This window comes from Chionomys nivalis, chromosome 3, assembly GCF_950005125.1.
Source record: "Chionomys nivalis chromosome 3, mChiNiv1.1, whole genome shotgun sequence".
Lineage (NCBI taxonomy): Eukaryota > Metazoa > Chordata > Mammalia > Rodentia > Cricetidae > Chionomys > Chionomys nivalis.
Genome location: NC_080088.1, coordinates 84,549,373 through 84,572,022, shown reverse-complemented (window position 1 = coordinate 84,572,022; position 22,650 = coordinate 84,549,373). Strand labels below are relative to the sequence as shown.

Sequence of the window (22,650 nt, the reverse complement as noted above, 5' to 3'; positions counted from 1 at the left end):
CAAGGCTCAGTGGCGTGAATAACCTGCGCAAGAAAGCAGGCGGGTGCTGGAATCATTTATTTGCCATCATTCTTTCTAGTTAGCCATTTGATCATGCGTGCCTGCCGTGCCCACCCCAGCCGTCAGGTAGGCGCTAACCACACACAGCTTTGTGTTAACTCTGCACTGAGCACTGTCTTGGCTCAGACAAATGAGTTCCTTTGGTAAAGTAAACCAGAGCAGGGTTGGGATCTGAGACAGGGGCGCTAACACTGTAGCCTGTGTTCTCCGTGACATTCTGCAGCCGCCTAGTGAACCGTGCCGGGACTGAAACTTAGCCTGGGAAAGGAAGAGGAGACACAGTAGAGAAAGCTCAGCACTGAAGGGCAGACATTCGGCCCGGTCCGGCCCTGGCCACCAGGACATGACTTCTTCTGTTTCAATGCCCTTGTCTATTGCCTGAGTCCTTTAGGAGGGAAACTCGAGATCACACACAAGGAAGTGACTTGAAATACCATCACTCCATGTAGGTGACGTTTACCCAAACACCATCCAGTTTCCTGCCCTGGGATGAAACTATTCAGGGTTGGGGATTTAACACAGGGCCAGCAATGCTTTGTGCCATCTGGTGAGGGGATTGACCATGTTTTGGGTGCCAATATGAAAAGCAATATCAGGGAGTGTGGCTTGCTTTAGGACATGGCACATGTGCAGAGACGGAAGAAAGTGTTCCTGAAGAAACCTTGCAGAAGGTTGAAGGTGAAGATCTGTGTGTGAAAAGCACACAGCGGGAAGATCATGGCAGCTCCATGGAGTGGGAAAGAGCTAAGGAGATGAGGAAAAGCCCTGGGTTGGGGAAGTGGGCCAGAAAGCAAGTTCCGTGGAACCTGAGCTATGATGGGGACTCTGGTCACTAAGAGCAGAAGAGAAGCCTCTGAGTGGAGGGTGACCCAAGCACACATGCATCTGCACAGAGCCCAGAAGAGACCCATAGGAGCAGACTGCATGGCAGCAGGTGACAGGCTGTAGACCCCAGTAGGGACACGGAGATGGGAGCATTGGTGGGTGGGTGGAGAGGTAGGTGTTTGGGAAATAAGCTGGGTAGGAGTGGAGCTATGCTGGGAGGAGGTTTGGTCTCTGCTTGGGGACTTCCGTCAGAGACACGCCACTGCTGAAGTGGAAACAGTGGAAGATGGGGGATCCTGGAGCATGGCCATCTCTGATGCCGGTGGAGACATGAAGTCATGTGGTCAGTGCCGGCACCCGTAGAGCCACCAGCCAGCACGTTTCACCCGCTATCCTGAGCAGTAGAACTCTCAGAAAGTCCTGCTGCTCTGGGAAGCAGTGGGGACGCAGGCTGCTTGCTAGAGCATGCATAGGGACAGTATTTGCTCTCCAGGTCCAGCCGCTAATGCGGACGTTTGTTCTTGAGCTGGAGAGATGGCTCAGCAATTAAGAGCACATACTGACTGCTCTTACAGAGGATCTGGGTTCAGGCCTCAGTACCCACACGGTGGTTTATGACCCCTCTAACTCCAGGTCTGGAAAATCGAACGCCGCTTCTGACCTCTGTGGGCAGCAGGCATGTTGCATAGACAAACAAACATACATACATACATACATACATACATACATACATACACACAAACATTCAGAACACTCATGCATGTAAAAGAAAGTCAATCTAAAAATAAAGAAGACTTTATATGTCTTTGACTTGTTGACTTCCTATTTCATTGGCAGATGACAATCATATGTTCGGGTGGCATGAAAATTGCGTGCGTTTATCTCTTCCCCACCCCGTGGAGGGCTTTCCAGCCGAAGCAGTGTTGTTAAGTAGATGAGAAAGGGAAAACACGGGGTCTAATTTGATTCAGTCTGTTTGGTGATGCTGCAACAAAACACTTGAACCTGAATCACATATAATGAAGATAAATGTTCCTGCAGTTTTGAAGGCTGGGAAGTCAAGGTGGTGGTGCTAGGTTATCATCCGGGCATTTTTATTGTAGAACATAGGAGGCCGAGAGAAAACCTTTGAAAATCTTTTATGAAAGCGTTAACCGCTATAACTGAAACACCACCCACTAGGCCCACCTCTCAGTACTGTTGAGTCATAGATTAAGTTTGCAATATTTGAATTTGGGGAGTCACATTCAAACCAGAGCATGCTTTTTCATAATCTGAGGTGCCATAGTAGCCCTATAAGCCCTTTTGGATGCTCTGCTACAGGAGAGAATAGGTGGTTTCCCTTAGACAAGATGGGGAGTAGGGTGTTACATATGGAAAAAAAAATAAATGATTCATGAGAATCTGCCTATCAGTTTCGATAATTACTGCATCTCTGTGTCAGCTTTCCATTACTGTAACAAAACACTTGGGACACTCGACTGAAAACAGGGAAGGTATGTTTTGATTGACAGCTGTAGAAGTCTCAGGCCCTTGTGCATTGCTATGGGGCCTGTAGTGAGGGAGCACATCATGGTAGAGAATGCTCCATGAAGCTAGCGGCTCAGCTCACGAAAGCCAGAAAGCAGAGCAGAGTCAGGAGGCTGGACCCCAGGATCTGGAAGGCCTCTCACCAAGGCTGGCTCTATACCTTGCGTTTTCTGCCACCTCTCCAGTAGCACGCTCCTGGTTTGTGCCAAGTGGACACAGAGAAGACCGAGTCTTAACGAAGACTTGCCTCTATCAAAGGGACCTGTGGGCATGACCATTGGGGCATCTGATGACTGACATGGGAGGGTCAAGCTCACTGTGGGTGACTCCACCCCTCAGCAAGGTGGCCCTGGGTTTGTCTAAGAAGGCAGACTGAGCAAGCCAGGGAGAGCAAGTCCTTCATGGCCTCTGCATTGGTTCTTACCTCGAGTTCCTGTCTTGTCTTCCCTCTTAATGAACTGGAAGATGAGAGCGAAGTCCACCCCACAAACTGCACTTGGGTCAGTGTTTTAGGACAACAACAGAAGCCAAATTAGGACAAACACCCTGGGCTAGGGGAGGGGAAGCCTTCAACACACAGAAGAAGGGTCTCTGGGGCCCACGTGTTCACACTGTATCTCTGGAGAGAGGTTTCAGGCCTTGCCTTTCACTTTGTATCCCTAGCACGTCATCTCCAGTGTCTTCCTTCCTTCTTTCAGTGACAGAAACAGCTCACACTCAGTGTTTCAGGTCGAGTGGAAGGTGCTTGCCCCAGAGCAAAGGAGTGCGCGCATGTCCTCCCCTGCAGCACCCTGCACGGGTTGTGCTGATAAAGGGGCTCCACTTTCTCAACGTGCAGGAAGGAAAGGAGCCACAGTCTCCTGGGGACCACTCAGAAGTTTCCAGTCCTCTCGGCTTGTTACTGTTCTGCAGAATCATGTGGCCCATTTACAGAGGAAGCGGTCATCCTTAACATCCTTACAGTGGGGCGTCTCACCCATGTGAAACACACCAGTGGTTCAAGGACAACTATTCGAGACTCATTGTCAAACAAAATGACCTACATTACATGTAATTAAGCCTGGAAAGGGGATAGAGTTTAAAAAAAAAAAAACGCTTTTAAGACAATGAGCATTTCTGTTGGTGTTTTTTTTTTTTTTTTTTTTTTTTGTATTTTGATTTTCTCATTACATCATGGAAAATCCCAAAGTCAGGGTAGCAAAACTACTGGGCATGCATACAAAGTGATTCCTTTGTGTGGGTCTATTCTGTAAGAGAATGTGCTGGGAGAAGAGAGATCTTTTCTTCCAATGGAAAAAAAAAGGTTTTCCTAACAAAATCAAGCAACACGGCCCACATTGCCTGAACATCTCATAAACCATCAAGTAAGCCTTCCAGTGGGTTAAAATACACCCGCGTTCTGTGACCCAGAATCTGACCTGCTTTGGGTTCCGATGGGTGCTGTTTTAGAACATACCACAAATCTAACGTGGGTAAGAAGGGGTCACATATGATATCTCAAACCTCTTAAAAACTGTCTGGGTCCCACAGAAACTTGAGAATTAAATAAAACCCTCCCCCACACCTTAGTCCTCCCAAGAGCTGTGTTCTCTGTGGTTTGTCTCTCTTATCTTCAGCCCTGACATTTGAGGACATGGGAACTCTACAAAGGTGCTGGCATCTTGCCGGGGGCATCTTGCCGACAGCCAGGGCTTCCAAGAGATACAGTCTTATCAGCAGCCAGAAGACCGAATGGGGCAGCTCCCAGCCTCCGGCCCCAGGCATTTGTGTTGTCTTCATTTAAGCCGCTTACCTAGAACAGTCACTTCTTTTTTTTTTTTTTTTTTTTTTTTTTTTTTTTTTAGTTTTTTCGAGACAGGGTTTCTCTGTGGTTTTGGAGCCTGTCCTGGAACTAGCTCTTGTAGACCAGGCTGGTCTCGAACTCACAGAGATCCGCCTGCCTCTGCCTCCCGAGTGCTGGGATTAAAGGCGTGCGTCACCACCACCTGGCTAGAACAGTCACTTCTAACTGACAAAAGACACACATATCTTGCTCTGGTAATGGCGGTGACCTAAAAATATCTAGCTTAACAGTACAGTTGTGGGCCGCCCTGTGGGGCTGTAACACTACTGTTAAGATCCCTTTAGATCTCTCTTCCCAGTTGCAGTCATCTAATTCTTAGTTTTCTTCCGGGATTCCTGGTGGCGGGGACACTGCTCTGGGCTCCAGGGTCCAGCAGGGAACAAGGTCAACAACATAGACTCCTTGCCACTGTGAGAGACAGCCTCAGGTGCATCCTAGGACAGGCTGCAGATGTGCTGGGCAGTGTGAGACACACCAGGTGATGCCACCAGAACCTGTTCTCTCACTCAATACATGTTCTTATGGGTCCCGCACAGAAGACCATGTCTCGCCTGCTTCTGTAGCTCTAGAGCGTTCTTAGAGGGCAGTTCCTGCTTCCTGAGCGGTGATGCTACAGGTAATCGCGGTGCCTAAGGATGCAGGCCAACTGCCTAGACAGAGGAGGTGCCCAGAAAGCAGACGTGGCAGGAACAACTAAGAGGGTCCTTACCGTTTTCTTCTTTGGCATTTTCTCATTGTCTTTTTCTATCCTTCAGAAGAAGAATTCTTTTAACCTTTCCCCAGCCCCACATTGTTCCCACATGGCAGTGATCCCTGTATGTCCCCATCACTGAGGGCATAGTGCAGGCTGCCTGTGGCTGTTGCTGGAGCATCCTGCCACTGATGGCCGTTGTCCTCCTGGGCCGTGGAACAAGCGTGCTTTAGTGCAGGGCTAGGGTGTGCCAGGTGAATTCACACAGAAGCATCAGGATCAGAAATTCACCTTGTAGTTTAGAAAGACCCTTAGCCTCCTGGGAAGAGACATGATCTCCGAGCTCTCTCGCCCAGCCCTTCCTAGTACCCTGACCCATCAAGCAGGGTAAATACCATCCTTCTCTACCTCAAACAGTGAACCCATCTCAGTGCAGAAGCAATCTCATGATGCCTAGCATAACACAGAAGCCCTTGGTAAATACAGAGATGATAAAGGAATTACATACCGAGGCTGCTTTGACGATATGAATTGATTGAGCAAATTTAAAATTCAATTTGAATCATGTGAGGAAAAATGAACAAAGTAGAAAAAAAAAATACATGCTGAGGTTGTTGGGCTTCTGCCAGGTACAATCTGTCCTGTTGAAGAAAAATCATTCTGACAATTCCATGATAAGGTAGGCTATTCAGGACTGCTATGATAAGCATCAGGACCTTGGCAATAGGGAGAAGGATTAGTTGCCTCCATGACAACACACAGCTGGGGATTAATGGGGCAGAGGGGAGGAAGTCACCAGTAAGATAATGGGGTCCCTAAAGGCACTCCTGGGACTCCTACAGAAGGCAGTGAAAAAAATATGAGGGGACCTTGCTGTAGCTCTCAGCCAAAAGCAAGACCCATACACCAGGCCCAGACAAAAAGAGAACATGTGGAAGCCCAGTTAGAGTTTGGTTCAGTCGGTACCAAGGTACACTTGTCACAGATTAAGGGATCTGAGTCTCTGGGTGAAATAAGGGTGACAATACCGGATACGTAAGGGGGGTCTAATAAAGTGTAGGGAGCAGAGGATGCCCTGCATGAGTGCCGTATTGAGAGAATGTGGGTTGTTGACATTGTTACCGACATATCAAGGAACCCCAAAGCCTCAGGCCCTTGGGGAAATGGCCAAGTTTTCCTCTGGTCCGTGTGAGAGTATGGACAGGGTGTGTGTAAAAATGTCCACTGTAGCCACCACCACCCCTGCCCAGTGTTGATGGCCTGAAGACTGCTCCCATACAGAGATGGCCCCTACCCAATTAGCTAAACCTGCCCCTGTATACAACCTGCCTGCCTATTTATCATATGCCATAACCCCTCTTCCTTGTCTAGCTGTATATAATAACCCCACCCCCCCTGTTCAACTCTAAAATAAACATGATGAACTTCCAGGGTGCTGCAGTTTCTCCAGCAGAGACCCCAGACCAACCCCACCTGATCCCTGTCTCCCCCTCCCTCTCTCTCTTCTCCTCTCTCTCTCCCTCTCTCCTCATCACTGTCTCTCCCTCTCTCCTTTCTCCTCTCTGCCCTCTTTCCCTCTCTCTCTCCTCTCTGCCCCCCCCCCCCAACTGTGTGTGTCTGTCTTTCCTGTATTCCCTTACTGGCCCCAGTCAGGTCCAAGTCCCTGAAAGTTGTACAGGATACAGCAATAAAAGAGAAATATTGAAAATATTAAATTGAAATTTGTAGCAAAAGGCTCAGTACATCAGTATACTCAGTGGACAGTTTCACCAATAGAATGGATCAAGTGGAAGACGATATTAGAGATGTAAGACAAAAGAAATAAGTTAGAACATTCAGACAATGACAAAAATAAGATAAAGTATGAACAGAACTTATAAGATCATTGGAACTTCATTTAAAAACCAAATGTACAATTCATGAGAATAAATGATGAAATTCAAACTAGAACCATAGAAAATTATTCAATAAAATCATAGCAGAAATGTCTCTAAATCTAGGAAAGAAGATGGTGATGTGAGATATATTTTTAATACCAAACATGACTAGACAAGGGCTTTCATACACTGTATTATAGATTAATATCTACATATTAATAATGTAGTGACTTCAGTGCCACACTCTTGCCAGTAGACAGGTCAACCAAGACCTCCACCCCCCAAAAAAATCCAGCCTCAAAAAGCTGACATTAAGTGACATTGTAATTAAGATGGACTTAACAGACATCTGCAGAGTACTTGACATAGGCACTAGAGAACAAGCATTCTTCCCAGCAGCCCGTGGCACTTTCCCTGGAGTAATACACATTGGAAAACACAAGCCAAGTCTTAAACAAATAGAAGAAAATAGGGCTGGAAAGAGGATTTCCCAATGGAGAGTACTGACTGCTCTTGCAGAGGACCCGTGGTCAATTCTCAGCACCTGTGTGTGACTTCCAGTCAGTTTCAGGGGCTCTAATGCCCCCTCTGGGCTCCTCAGGTACTACACACTGTGATGCCCAGACATACAAGTAGTCATCCACATAAAAATAAAGAAATGGCTATTTTTAAAACACAGAAATCTCAAATGAAAACTTGACGTTTCTCCAGCCCCTCAAAATTAAGAACAAGCCAAACCCACAGCCAGTAAATGAAAATCAATAATGGAGATGAAGGCAGAGATCAATGAAATGGAAGTAAAAAGAGCAATGCAGAAACAAAACCAGTAAAGCAAAGAGTTGGTTCTTTGGTAAGATACATGAGATTGATATAACCTTATCTGAAATAACCAAAAGAAAGAAGAGATTCAAATTACTAAGGGTCTGATGGAAAAGGAGGCATTATGACAGACAACAAAGACACTCAGGCAATTGTTAACATGTGCTTTGGAAACCTATTCCTGTAATCTGGAAGAGAGAGAGAGAGAGAGACAGAGACAGAGACAGAGAGAGACAGAGACAGAGAGACAGAGACAGAGAGAGACAAAGAGAGACAGAGAGACAGAGAGAGAGAGAGAGGAAGAGGAGAGGGAGAGAGAAAGAGAGAATGGATAAGTTTCTAGACCTACCCAGACTAAACTAAAGCGTTTAAACAGTTTAAGCAGATTGATAATGTGCAGTTGGGACTACGGCAGTAATAAAAAGTCTTCCGAAAAAGAAAAAGCTGTATTCCAGATGAATTTACAGCTGAATTCTACCAGATGTTTAAACAGCTGGCACCAGTGTTCCTCCAACTGATTCATAAAATAAAAGAATAAAATAAAAAGGAATGCTTTTGAATTAGTTTTGTGAGGCTGGTATTTCCTTGATATTAAAACCAGATAATGCCTCTGCCCGACGCCCCTCACTTTCTGTGTCAGGCAGGAGAGCTGATCCTGCCCCTCACCAACTGCAGCCCTCAGGCGGGGATTCAGGCCCTGCACCTCTGCTGGGCAGCACAATAGAGCTGACACCGTTGACAGGGGTGCAGGTGAGCTGGCTCCAAGGATCTCAGTCAGTGGCAGAGACGGATCCAGCCCCTCATCTGCCACAGGGTGGCATGGGCAAGGGAGAGATGGCATCCGCTTACCCTTCACTGCAGATGGGAAAGCTGGCCACAAGGTCATGAAAGTAGGAGAGCTGATCTTGTGCCTCATAAAATTCAGCACTAGGGAGAGTAGGTTCTACACTCCCCCTGGGCAGCACACAGTAGAGCTGACCCTGTTGGCCTGATGCAGGTGAGCCGGCCAGAGCGGGAGAACCGGCTTGATTCCTTGCTGCTTGCAGCAGCGGGCAAGCTCACTGGGGCAGGGCCAGAGAGCGCCCCCTGGTGATGAGGATGAGGGAGAGCTGGTGAGCTGACCACATCAGCTACCACCCAGGCTCAAAACCAGGGCTATGAGTTGGCCCACCCCCATGCCCACCACATCTGTGATCTGCTGGAGCATGTGAAGAGCCAGGTTCTGCAGTTCCAAAGTTGCAGGATCTCCTTGCCATAGGGCAACAGCAAGATGTCCAAGAGGCGTTCCAACGAGGGCCCAGCAGAAGCAGACTAATGACTCATTGGAGTGAACACTTGCAAGGAAAGATGTGTGGACTGAGGGGCACACTGTGTGGCTTACTGTGCCACACTGCGGCTTTCATGAGGAGATTTTTTTTTCTTTTCTTTTTAATTTTATTGTATTTTGATTTGGGGGAGTAGGTTGCAGGGGCAGAGGGAGAAGGCAAAGGGAAGGGGAGCTGAATAGGATCTGGGTGCATGATGTGAAATCCACAAAGAATCAATAAAAAGGTTTTAAAAATCAGATAATGTCACAATAAAAAAAGAGGAAAGATGAAAAAGAAAATTATAGGCCAATCTTTGTGATCTACAAAGATGCAAAACTTGTCAATAAAATGCTTGCAAGTGCAGTTCAACTCCCATCCAAACCATCCACCACCACCGAATGAGCCTCATCCCAGCATGCAAGATGCTTCAAAATATCCACTGAGCCATCTTGCTGGTCTCACAATGAAGTTTTATTCAGCCACAAAGAAGAATGAAATTAGCCAGGTGTAGTGGCACACACCTTTAATTTCAGTAAGCAAGAGGCAGAGGCAGGTGGATGTCTGTGAGTTCGAGGCCAGCGTGATCTACAGTCTACATAGGGATTTCCAGGATGGCCAAGGCTACACCATAAGACTCTGTCTTAAACCCTCCCGTTCCCCCCAAAAGAATAAATTATTGTCATTTCATAGAAGAATAGATAAAACTGGAGACCATTTTGTTGAGCACAAGAAGTCAAATTCAGAAGGACAAATCAAGCATGGTTGTGTGATTTTCAGACCCTGGACTTTCTCCAGATACATGAAGGCATTTGTGTGGTTCTTTGTGTGTCCCTATCATACCCTTGTATGCATGATATCCAAGCTGAAGGGAAACCGGGGGAAGGAAGAAGACAAGCTGGGGAGATGGGAAAGGAATGAGAGGGGGCGTGAAGGCATTGCCCCTGCACCTCCATGCATAAGGGGGACAGAAGAAAGGGAAACTGAAGAACTGGCCTCACTCACCATTCATGGGATGGTGGCTAGCTACCCTAAATGCCATTTAATGATGCTAGCACGGCGCTCACCTTCCATGTTTAGAAGGTCACCCCGGCAACTGGGTGAAGAATAGGATTGTAGGAGAGGTCCAGGGGAGTGAGAGGTCTGGTTGGCGGCTGTTGGCATGACCTAGACAAGGCGACCGTGAAGGGAGTGTCGGTCAGCTTTGCTGTTGCTGTGGTAAACACTGATAGAAAGCTGCATGCGCAGGAAAGGTGTGTTTGGTTGATGAGTTCCAGTCCATCATAAAGCCAAGGCAGAGACCGACCACGTAGGGATGCTGTATACCGGCTGCTTTCTCTGGCTTGCGCCGCTACTTCTCTTTTATAGCCCAGGCCCACCTGCCTAGGAATGGCACTGCCCACAGTGGGCTGAGCCCCCCTACATCCATTAACAATTAAGAAGATGCTGAGATATAAACACAGTTGCTCAGGGCGGTTCTTCAGGGTGGTTCTTCAGCTGCCATTCCTTCTTCCCAGGAGACTCTGGGTTGGTTTCAGATTGACACACTGCAGCTAACTATGACAGCTACTTACAGGGGGATTATGCCTGATAAACACAGTGGAGGCTGAAAGTATTGGGCTGGAGGTAGAATGCTTGTTATACCCGAGGCTCTAGGTTCAAATCCAGAATTGTAAACATGATGTTAAAAAATATTATAAATCAACAGTGTACCTAAATGACTGTTGTAGCTTGCCAGCAGATCATAACTTACATGTGACTCCCCTCGAGGCCACGGGGCTAACTGGGAGATGGAGTCACTGCCACAAGTTAGCATAATACTAACCGAGCTCCATATTGCTACCCAAGAAAGATCCGAATTCAAATTTTGTGGTCCAGTGTTTACTAAGTGTGCATTACTTTCTTGTCGTTTATAAGGTCAAATACTGTAAGCAGAGGCACTGAAAATCAGGGTACAGTTAGTTGTTAGGCCATACTTGGGGAGCCAGTGAAAGGAAAAATACAAGGGGAGGCAACTTCCTTGGCTGTTGGTTCATCGTGAGTGTGAGCTGAGGCCCAATTACTTAGAATGAAGAAAACCAAGACAGTTGCTGGCTGAGAAATGGGGCCCACCCTCTACTACAGTCCGAGCTACAGACAAGCTTTAGCATGTTAAACAAACCGATTGTGTTTTTCATCGCAAGGCCAGACTTATTAGCCAGGTTGCCTGAAATCCCTGTCTTTAACAAGGCAACCAGCTATTCTGTGCAGCAGCTCAACAGCCCCTTTGGGGATCCCTCCTCCCCCGTTTTGCTTAAATGGCTATTTTAAGAAGACAGGAGCATAACTCTTTTTGACAGAATGTATCAATATATTCATTATGTGGGGGGAGCATTGCCATGTCATGTTTGCAAAGCACAATGACTTTCTGATCTTCGAAAAATCGGTACCTTGCAAAATTTATCATTAATACATCAGAAAGGGGAGCAAAAACATCTTTGTTGACATCTCATGCTGTCAGATGTAAAATGAAATAAACAGCCCAGACTGTGCCTCTGTTCTGACATAGTTCAGGATCTTGCTATGCAAGTATCAGGAAACAAGTTGGAGCTGTTTGCAGACCAGAAAACCTTGTGGATTTCTGTGGCTGTGGTCAGCTGCTGTGAGAGAAGTCGTTTAGATGTTCTATTGATTCTTCTGTTGCTGTGTTAAAATACCAGGACCAAGGTGATTTGAAAGAGTATTTGGCTCCCATTTCCAGAGGGATGGAGTCCATTATGGAGCCAGAGAGATGGTTCAGTAGTTAAGACACTTGCTGTTCTTCCAGAGAACCCAGGTTGGGTTCCCGGCTCCCCACTGTGTGCAGCTCACATCTCTCTTAACTCCAGTCTGGAGTTATAAAGCCAGCTTGGTCACGAGCGAGTTCCAGACCAGCCAGGCTATGTAGTGTCTCACCGGGTCAGTCCTTTACAGGAGAGCAGCCAGTGCTCTTAACCACTGAGCCATCTCTCCAGCTCTTTAAAGAATTAAAAGCCACCACACTGCGACTTTCAGGAGCCCATGACGTTCCAGTTCCCAGTGTGCCAAATGGCAGCAGGCTAAGCCCTTTTCTATTTGGCTTTGAGAGGTTAAGCATCTGCAGATAGGGGAGCATGTTGGGGGTCCGTGGAGTTTTGGTTATTTTGTTTGTGTAGTGGGGGGGGATTGAATTTGGGTATCACATGAGCTAAACTCATGCCCTAGTGCTGAGCTAGATTCCTAGCCCTGGAGAACTCTTATTCAGAGTGTAGAACCTTTCATGCTCCCCTGCCCCCTCCCCTCCCACCTCCCTACCCCATCACACTCCCTCTTCGCCACCATTGAAAAGGGCCAAATTCTTTTCCTCTAAGTTTCACTGCCATTGATCCTCCATCCAGAGTCAAGCCCCAGCTTCAAAGGTCCCCAAAGGAGGAATTGTCTCCTCCTTATCAGCGTCCCCGCCCCCCCATCTGGATTTCTTTTTCAAAGGATTTTTTCTTTGGGAAGGATCACCTCCTTTAAGGGACACCTCCTTCCTTCCAGTGGTCCTCAGGTGATGATGATGGAATTCAAGCATGTGCTGTGGAGATCAGCAAAATTTTGTCACAAGTTGGATAAGAGAGGCCAAAGATACAGTGTCCATTTTATTAATGTTTGGTCGCATCATAGATAAGAAAATGTTCGTGATTTTTATCACTATTTGCTGAAGTAAGTAGGACTTTGCTGTAGAACACTTATGAAAAGGAGAGGAAAAAAAAGAAAGTTTTAAAGAAAAAATAGTTGACTTTTTAGTTTCTGAAAATTGAAGGAGGGCTGTGTAGGAGCCTAAGCTACCCCTACCCCAAGCCACTGCACCTTTTCCATTGTTTATTTGGTGCGGTTTGGTTCTTTTAGAGACAGGGTTGTTCTGCGTAGCCCTAGCTGTCCTGGAACTCACTCTGTAGACCACGCTGGCCTCGAACTCACAGAGATCTGTCTGCCTCTGCCTCCCGAGTGCTGGGAGCCACGTTCATTTCTATAAGGGTTCTTGCTAAATTGGCCAACTGTACTTCAATCTGCTCTGTTAGCCAAGCCAGTCTTGAACTTTATCCCCCTGCCTCAGCCTCCCAAGCACCTGGAGTCATCCCAGTCAGAGTCCTGATGATTACTAAATCTGGGTGATGAAAATAAGGAACCAGGCCAGGCGTTTGTAGCACACACCTTTGATCCCAGCACTCGGGAGGCAGAGGCTGGCAGATCTCTGTGAGTTTGAGGCCAGCCTGGTCTACAGAGTGAGTTCCAGGGCAGCCAGAGCTACACAGAGAAACCCTGTTTTGAAAAACCAAAATAGAAAAAAAATGGATGAAACAAAGGTGCCAAAGTTTTGTGAACTGTTGAGACTAGAAGTGGGTTCCAATGGCGTTTTTATTGCTAATTTTGAGTGTCTCTAATGCTGACTGAGGAGAAGGAAGCTATTCTAGAGCAGTAGGTTGCTGAAGCCCGGGCAATCATATCACAGGTGGGATGTCAGAACCATGTGTGATTCAATCCACACCCCCAGCCACGTAGAAGCCTAGCCCTGCCCCGTTGTCTGTCTGTCTGTCTGTCTGTCTCTTTCTCTCTCATGGACAGCACATTTGCGAGGGCTGTGGCATATCATCTATGAGCTAATAGCAGCTTTCTAATAAGGCAGAGTATACTGGCTTAGAAAGAAACGTTTTCCTTCAGGATGATAGTTTTGCCTGAGTGAACATCCCCACCGAGAAGCTTTGGCCTGTGGAGCCTCCTGTTGCCCTCCTACTCCTCAAGCTAACTGCATCCAAGCTTGTGGCCCAGGGCCTATTTGTATCTAAGAAAATACAAGCTGCTATTTTTTATTGTACTTTTTAAAACATACATAAAATTTTGCTATTGTAAATGTCTTTGGGGAGCACTGGTTGTTTTGAGACAAAGTCTCACAGTGTAGCCCAGTCTGACCTAGATTTCACTAAGTAGCTTAAATTGGCAGGAAACTCGGAGCAATCCTCCTGCCTCAGCTTTCTGAGAGCTAGGGTTACAAGTGTGTGCCACCATTCTTGGCTTTAACTGCATTAACTATTTTTAAGTACATACTTCAGTATTGTTAAGTACATTTGTGTTATTTTGCAGTACCTATGTGTGCGTGTGCATGCATGCGTGTGTGTGTGCGCGTGTGTGCGTGTGTGCGTGCGTGTGTGCGTGCATGTGATGTGCCTGAGGAGGCCAGAGTTTAGTCCCTCTCTGCCTTGTTTGTGGAGGCAATTTGTCCCTGAATCTGGAGTATCTGGCCAGGAAGCCCCAAGGTTCCTCCTCTCTCTGTCCCACCAGCTTTTCTTTCTTTATTTCTTTTTACTTTTTATTTTTTTTTAACGTGGGCACCGGAGATCGGAGCTCAGGCTTATACAGCAAGCGTTTTACGGCCAGTGGTCTGTCCAGAGCCTGCAGTGTCTTGGGAAACACTGAAGTTCTGTGCCTGCTGACCCCCCTTTCCTCTCCTACTCCCACTAGGGCATTTGCTGACCCCGGGGTACCTCCAACAGCTCAAACAGTCCCACTCACAGAATTGGGATGATTCTGTCACTTTCTGTATCTTTGGGGACTCATTTGCATGGTGTGGGCTTTCTTGGCACATGCTCTTACATATAGTTCTACACACAACTCCATGTCACGTTAATGTCTTAAGTCTTTACCCCAGGGTGTGGGCTTTAGTTTTGTAACAAGCAAAGGATACCCTGGTGGCTTCTGCTGTACACGTGGTGGCCTCAGCCTTGCAAGGACATTTCCAGCTTCCTCTCTGTGGGCTTTTTGCTCCCATATGCTAATCATGGGTTCTCCTGGGCCTAGCTCTCTACCTTCTTCGCTACCTGCTTCTTCCCAGCCTGGGAGCATAGATTTAGCTTGCCCCAAATAATGTGTCCTAATATGGAAATGGTTCCAAGAGTCTTAAGAGTTACAGAACAAGATTTTGTGTAGAGGGGGCCTAGCTGAGACCATCCCAACAGGCAGAAAAAAGCCAGCCTGGGTCCCTGGGCCCAGGCTGAAATAAACAAGGGACAGAAAATTGGGAGAGTTAGAGAAGCAGAATGAGTCATACTTCACAAAAAGGCGCATAAAGGAAGAAAGGTGGATGTAAAGGGTTGGGCTGATGGTGGAGGTCAGCCTGCCCTCTGCGTACATAGCGATGTCCGGATCAGGTGGCTACGAAAGGCCGGATGTGGGTCTCTGGTCCTGTAGTCGCCAGGGTCTGTGTTTGTATCCTTGGCATCTCTTGCCATTGAGTGCCATGCTGACTTCAGTGGGCTGTGCTGCCTCCTGGAACCCAGATCGGGTTCATGAGTGATTCTGCCACTGGGACCTTACTGGTCTGGGTGTCTTTTACCATCACCTGGGGCCATGGTGAAATCCAGGCCTAGGCTGCTGCCGAGGACCGTGTCTATGCCTGTGGTCCTACCACAGTTGAGGTCTAGATTGATACCCATGTCCCCATGGTGTCGCCAAAGGCCACATGAAGCCTGAGGTCTGGACGGCATCCTATATGGCCTTGTTGGTGTCCAGCGGCCCTGCGCGGTCAGCGCCATCCTGATCTGGGTGACCAGAGCTACCACTCAGAACAAGGATGTCGACTAGGCCAAGCTGCTGCCTGAGCCATGTCTGCATCCATGGCCCAACTACAGTTGGGTTCTGCACTGACCTCTGTGGCACAGATTACCAGGGGGCCCATACAGAGGTCGGAGCCTGCAACTTGGATGGAGTCAGGGGGCCATGCCACAGTAGGGGCCATACAGATATGGGTGGCCTGTGCTACCATCTGGGACCAGGGTGTCATCTAGGTCCCAGCTGCCGCAGAGGGCCATGTCTGGAACCCCTCTAGTGACCAGGGTCCAGATAGACATACACGGCTCAGCTTACCACCGAGCATCATGAAGAAACCCAGGGTCCAACCAGCAACCTGAGTCCAGGTTGGTGATCAAGGACTAGGAAGCATCCATCGGAGGGGCATGCGCTGTGACTCAATGACATGGTGACATCTGGGCCTGAGCTACAGCTGAGGACCATGTTAGGGTCCGTGACCCTACTGCAGCCAGGGTCTGTACTGATGTCTGATGTTCCTGTTGCCATTAAAGGCTATACAGACACCCAAAATCAAGGATCAGGTTGGTGTCTCAGGGCCATACTGTTGTTGGGGGCAGTGGGAACATACAGACCCAGCTACTGCTTAGGACCATGTTGTGGTCCATGGTCCTACTACCACTGCTGGGAGTCTGACCTGAAGTCTGGGTCCTACACTGTCATTCAAGGTCACATAGTGATGTCCAGTGACCGCACGGCTGCTGGAACTGTTCCCACCTGAGTGGCCATTCCCTCCACCCAAAACCAGGATGTTGCCTGAGCCTAGGCTGCAGCCAAAGGCCATGTCTGGGTCCATGGTCCAACTGCAGGTGGGGTCTGTGTTGATATCTGTGGCCAATGGCACCTCAGGAGGCCTCAAGAATCATGCGAGATGAAATCCAAGGGCTGTACTGAGCCCGTCCAGCCCTTCACTGCCCTGGGAAAGCCGGCCTTACCTCTTGCTGTCCACTATAGCAAGAGAGCTAGCCCTGCACTTGGGAGAGAGTTCCTCCACCCCTCACCACAGGTGAGGACGAACCCACCCTGAGGGCATGCATATTGGGGAACTTACTCCACCACAGGACCCAAAGCAGGTGGCCCAGGTGGTTTGATCTGGTGTGACTGGCTAACACCCAGGCCCACAACTGGGCCTTGGGTTGACCCATCCTAGCATCTACCCATCTAGGTCCTGCTGGGGCTCGTGAAGGCACTGGTCCTATGGAAAGATTCCTGCAAGATCTCCAAGACATAGAATCCCCCAGGAGAGCTCCGGTGAACCCAAATAATATGTTCCAAGAAAGTCTTAAGAGTTACGGAGCAAAAGAAAGTAATAACTCAAAGTGTTTTCCAAATTGGAAGCATCAGGGGTTCACAGCTAAGTAGGGAACTCTCTGCTAGAGGTCTCAGATGCCACCTGGTAACATCCTTAGCCTTTGTGCTGATGGAAGCTAGGAGTTGGTTAGGGCATTCCAGAAGGTTTCACATGACAGTTACAAGGTTGTTAGGTCAGCCATAGAGATGGACAGTGGATGGCTAAAAATAGCTCCTCGACCTTGGATCTGCAACATTCTGACTCAATAATGAGACAGCTAACACAGGATAACCTTTCACATGGCTCTGGCTTCTTTTACAGTCTGTTTTATTCATGGTATAATGTCTTCAAAGTTCAGCCATATTGTGTGGTATGCGTGCAGTCTCCCATTTGAGGTTGGCGGTGTGACTCAGTGGTAGAATGCCGACAACAGGGCATCTGTCAACATTTTTTTCTTCTTTTAACTAAGCCGAAAATATTCCATTGCATATATATTCCTTTTAATCTTCATCTGCCCATGGACACTCGGACTGCGTTTGCCTTTTGACTACTGTTCACGTCATGGACACTCGGACTGCGTTTGCCTTTTCACTACTGTTCACGTCATGAACACTCGGACTGCGTTTGCCTTTTGACTACTGTTCACGCTGCTCTGTGTAAAATCGCCACTTTGTACACAATGACTTTTCTGTAGAAGTTTCAGCCCGGGTTTAAGGTCAAAGTGCAAGAGTGTCTTCCCTCCTAGGGAATGGTCTGATCTCGTCTCCACAAAGCAAAAGCCGCATGTCTTGGTTCCTCTTCTGTTGCTGCGAAGAATCACCATCACCGAGGCAACTTAAAAGAAAGCATTGGATTGAGATTTTGCCGATGGTTTCAGAGGGTGAGCCCATGGCTGTCATGGCTGTTATTGTGGTGGCAGGCAGGTGGCAGGCATGGTGCTGGAGCAGTAGCTGAACATCTGAACCACGAGCAGGAGAAGGAAAGAGAATGGCACTGGGCCTGGCATGGACTTTTGAAACCTTAAAGCCCACTCCCAGTGACGCGCCTCCTCCAACAAGGCTGTACCTGCTGATCCTTCCCAAACAGTTCCACCAAGTGGAGACCAAGCATTCAAATGTGTGAGGCGGTGTGGGTCATTCTCGTTCAGATCACCACACCTGCCTCCCCACTTACTCCACAGAGCCTGGATGGTGGAAGGTCCCTGCCTTTCCCCTATACATTTCACTTGAAAGCAAACCAAAACGCGTTCCTAATAAAAGCATAGAGGAAGAGTCTCGAGTGGAAATTATCTCATCCTCCTGCCTCCCATTCTATGTTGGTTGGTTGTTAGGGAGTATCTCTAAAATATCATTCCAAAACTACCCAAGTGTGTGTGTATACTTAAGTGTGGTGTGTGTGTATGCACACACACACATTCATGCATGCATGTGTATGCATGTGTGGAAGTAAGATTTTTGTTTTGTTTTGCTTTTGCTTTTGAGAAAGAGTCTCACTGTGTACCCCAGGCTAGTCTCCACCTCTACAGCGGTGAGGTTACAGGTGTGTGCCATCATATCCAGTAAGCCTTAGCTTTGTGCTTTGGGGTAAAAGTTTACTTTCTCCTTCAAGAGCTTATTCCCTTTCTGTATAGTAGGATGCCTTGACAACATGGGGCAGGAGTGCTATTCCGTGTTTACAAGTGATGCTGTATTGAACACCCCATGCTCGTATCCTTGCTTGTTGCTTTGAGCCCTGCTGTGGGGTAGAAGAGGAAGTGTTGGACCAATGAGCTTGGATATTTAATGATTTGTTAGTTCTAGTCAATTTGCTGTCCTAAAGATTCTCCTGATGTATCTGGTAGGGGTCAAGAAAGGCATGTGCTTCCGATTTCAACACTGGGGCAAACATTCCAGTTTATTTTTATTTGATCACCAAATAGTCCTCTCTCTGTAAATCCACACGGCTTCTACTACTTAACTCAAATCTGTTGGAAAATCTGCTAGGTTAATAAGTTCACCTAGCTTCAGCATGCATTGTTGGCTTATAGCCTTAGGCAAATTTCCTAAAAAAGTGTGTACTGTTTTAGATTTATTTTAGCCATGTGTGTGTGTGTGTGTGTGTGTGTGTGTGCACGTGCACGTGTAATGCTATGTGGGTACCAAGGTACCATCTCATCCAGACACTGCAGGCAGTTACAAAACTAGCAGCATTGGTGGCCGCGACCCAACAGGCTGACTCTGTAGCCCCCTCCTTCAGTGTGTCCGTGGCGTCCCTAAACAGAGGTGCTGGCTCCCAAAGGGCCCTCCTGGAAGCTGTTACAACTTCCATGAGGTCTCCTGGCTACCTTATTTCTCTTGATAACCTCAGCAGTTGTGGAGAGAAAGACCTGGGAGGAGTTTATGTCAAATGTCAGAAGAGACATTTGTTCCCCTGGACCTGGAGTTACAGGTGGTTGTGAGCTGCCCCATAAGGGTACTGGAAACAGAACCCAGGTCCTATGGAAGAGCATCGATTGCTCTTAACCATTGAGCCACCTCTATAACTCTGTAATTTTATATTTTTGTTGAGGATAAGTTTTAGAATTTTTCTGCTGAAAAGCTAATTTTATAAATATTTGCATATTTTCCTTCCCGGGTTGCATAAATACTGGTTAAAATACAAGGTCTCTTCTTTTGTTTTTCTTTTGAAGAAAACTTTTGCCTCTTGCCCCTTCTCTTCTTCATTTTGAGAAATTACAAGCTGATTAGAAAGTTCAAATCCCATAAAAAGTCTTGTAGGCCATTTGCTTAAGGGAAACAGCTGCCTCCTATCCCAATTTAATCTTAAGTCCTTAAGATTCTTGTATGGATTGTGTAGGGTAGCGATCTTAAAGTTATGTAAAATACATTTTACATGTAAAGATGTCATCAAATGAGGCCCAAGCAATTGTTTGGGGCATGAAGATTTGCCCACGAGCCCTCCTTGTGGACAGTGGAGTCCCTGGACAGAGAGACCTTGCCATCAGTCACGTTTAAATATATGTTTACTTCCTAGCCAGACAGGCAGCTAGGACTGGGCGAGAGGCTAGCTCGCCTTAGTCTACCTCCACCCCCCACCCCGGGTCCCCGTGGGTCTCCTTTTGTGTGTGCCCTGCTTCCTCTCTAGGCGTGTCTGCGCGGTACAGAGACTGTGCCACACCCAGAGCAGCCGACTGTCTGTCTGCTCAGGGAGATGCCACTGTCAAAGGCTGGGTTGTCAGGCGACAGTTCAACCGCCTGGCTCTGAGGATTCCCAGAGAGGAGGTGCCCCTTACTGCTGTTGTTGCTGCTTCTGCTGCTGCCGCTGCTGCGCCCGCAGCCAGGCTTCCGCCCCTCCCTCGCAGGAGGATTTGCCAGCTGCCCCGCCCTCTCCTCCCGGGTCCTCCTCTCCGCAATCGCTGAAGTTATCAGGAGAAATAAGGTAGCCGGGAGACCACATGGAAGTTGTGACAGTTCCACGGAGCGTCCCTTTGGGAGCCAGCACCTCGGCTTAGGGACCACGGCTGAGACGGTGAATGCAGGTGCTGTGGAGCCAGCCCGCCGGGATGGGCCACCGCTGCTGCAAGCTTTATAACTGCCTTCAGTGCCTGGACCAGAAGGTACTTGGCCTTCCCTCTCCTCTCTTCCCCTCTTCCTTGGTCCGAGCAGAGAAGGTGCGAGCATCCACCTCTTCCCCCCCTCCTTCCCCTTCCCTCGCATGCCTATGTGCTTTGTTGGTGAGCAGGAAGCTCCCGGTTCTCCTTCCAGGGTGGAGGATCTTGAGTGGTGCTCACGGAAAAGCGTTTGCTCGCCTGAGCTCTGCGGGGCCTTACATAATGTTATGTTCCTGCAGGCTCAAATAAAACTGTTGCATTTTGCAGACATACTGGATAGGTCTTGAAATCCAAACTGCCAGGGGAATCCTGGGAAGATTCTTCGTGCATTTTATGCACCTGGGAAACCTAAGATGTTCTGGTGTGGGCGGGATGTGGGTCAGCTAGGCACAATGTTTTCCCTAAGCCACACTGGAACTTGGAAAGTTTATCACTCTGGATTTAAAGAGCATTTCCTCTTGGGTTTGATTGTCCATGTCAGAGAAGTAGTCACAGGGTCTATAGAGTTGGCGATGGGACTTTCCTGTCACAAAGTGGTAGGTAGCATGGGGCCAAGCCTTGGTGAGCCAGGGAGGCTGGGGGTTCACCAAAAAGAAAATCCACAGCTGAAGAACTGAAATCGAGTCAGAACAAGCACTGTGCAGTGATTCAACACAAAGACCGGCTTTGCTTTTGATGTTTGCCTGGTCTGGGCACTTACAGAGGGGTGTGGGCGTTTTTAATTCTCTCTCTAGATAACTACCAGCAAGAACTCTTCTTGTGCTATATATTTCATCAAAGATGCATGAAATGGAATCTCGTGAGGGACGAGAAGCCTGAAATTGCCTCTTTTCTACCCGTGTGGCATCAACTTGTAGATAGCTTGGGATATAGTGTGTGACCAGGTGACGGGGAAATATATGGCTTAATTTAAAACTCATTACAGGGCCGTCAGTGGGGATCATCTTCTGTCAGCTCTGCTCATGAATGCTGACCTACCACTCACATGCCATCTCGGAAAACTAAGCTGTCCCTTCAAACTCACCTAAGGACTTTGGTTTGGGTACCGACGTGCCAGCGAGTTTGGCATCTGTCGGCCAGAGTCAGAGCTTACGCTGTGTATGTGCGTGTTGTTAAGAAATAGACATACAGGAAGCGGCTATAAAAACCACCACTGTAGCCGCTCTTTTTCAGGAGATGTGGCTGCAGAAAGGCATTCAAGGGAACTTTATAACAACACTTTGCTGAAGGGAAAGAGAAGTCAGATGCCCAGCCTTATCATAAAGTTTGTACTCCCGGACTCAGGTCGAAAAGTTCCAGAAATAAAGCCAGACACGGGGATGTTGCCAGTAATCTCAGCTGCTGGGCTGAGGTGGGTAAGGTTGGTAGAGTGTGAAGTCTGGGCCACCAAGGGCAGCATAATAAGTCCCTATCTCAAAAAAAAGTTTTACCTTTGGAATAAAGATTGTTCAGGGGTGGTGCACACCTTTAATCCCAGCGCTCGGGAGGCAGAGGCAGGGGAATGGATCTCTGTGGTTTTAAAGTCATTCTGGTCTGTTTATCTAGTTCCAGGTCAGCCTGGACTGCAGAGAGAGAGAGACAGAGACAGAGACAGACAGAGAGACAGAGACAGACAGAGAGACAGAGAGAGAGACACACAGAGAGAGACAGAGAGAGGGAATAAGAATATATCCTAAAGTGAACTTGCCCCTGTTTTCTCTTCAATCAAATTGCTAAAAATAATCTTATGTCATTCTTGCATTTAAGGATTTTTGAAAATAATTCGATGTTACTCATCTCTTTAGAAGTGTGATATTTAAGTAGCCGTCATTTGTTTTGGCTTTGAAACCCCGAATTCAATACTTAAATTCTCTGTGATAAAAACATAAAACATTGAATTGTATCATAGACCCTTTTCATTATGCTCACACCCATATTTCTTGATTTTTTTTTTTTTTTTTGCCATGTCTCAGCACAGTGTTCCCACATCAGGTATAATGGATCCCTGTATTTACAGGTGCTCTGGGAAGGAGTTGGCGACTTCCTCTTTTAAAACAAAAGCAAGCGTTTTTGTGTTGCTGCTTGCTTTTCAGGATAACCTCACAGGAAGTATGCCTGGATCCTTCTTTCACTCCACAGCTACCTGTCATCCAGGTGCTGTGCCAGGAGACAGGATTCCCTCTGCCTTTGGGGGTGTCATGCTGTAGATCTGGGTAAG

The 22,650-nt window shown here is 47.6% G+C and overlaps 1 protein-coding gene across 3 annotated transcripts in view; it reads left to right on the top strand.

The window, feature by feature from the left end:
* Positions 1-22,650, top strand: part of Mtus2 (microtubule associated scaffold protein 2) — a 376,016-nt gene that overhangs the window by 301,107 nt on the left and 52,259 nt on the right. The window contains exon 1 of one of the 3 annotated variants that reach the window (XM_057764366.1): positions 20,259-20,459. The exons of the other annotated variants lie outside the window; for them this stretch is intronic. Coding sequence (XP_057620349.1) covers positions 20,376-20,459 — 84 coding nt within the window. The 5' untranslated portion in view covers positions 20,259-20,375. Of the gene's footprint in view, positions 1-20,258; positions 20,460-22,650 lie in introns of those variants that run through there. 3 annotated transcript variants of the gene reach the window in all.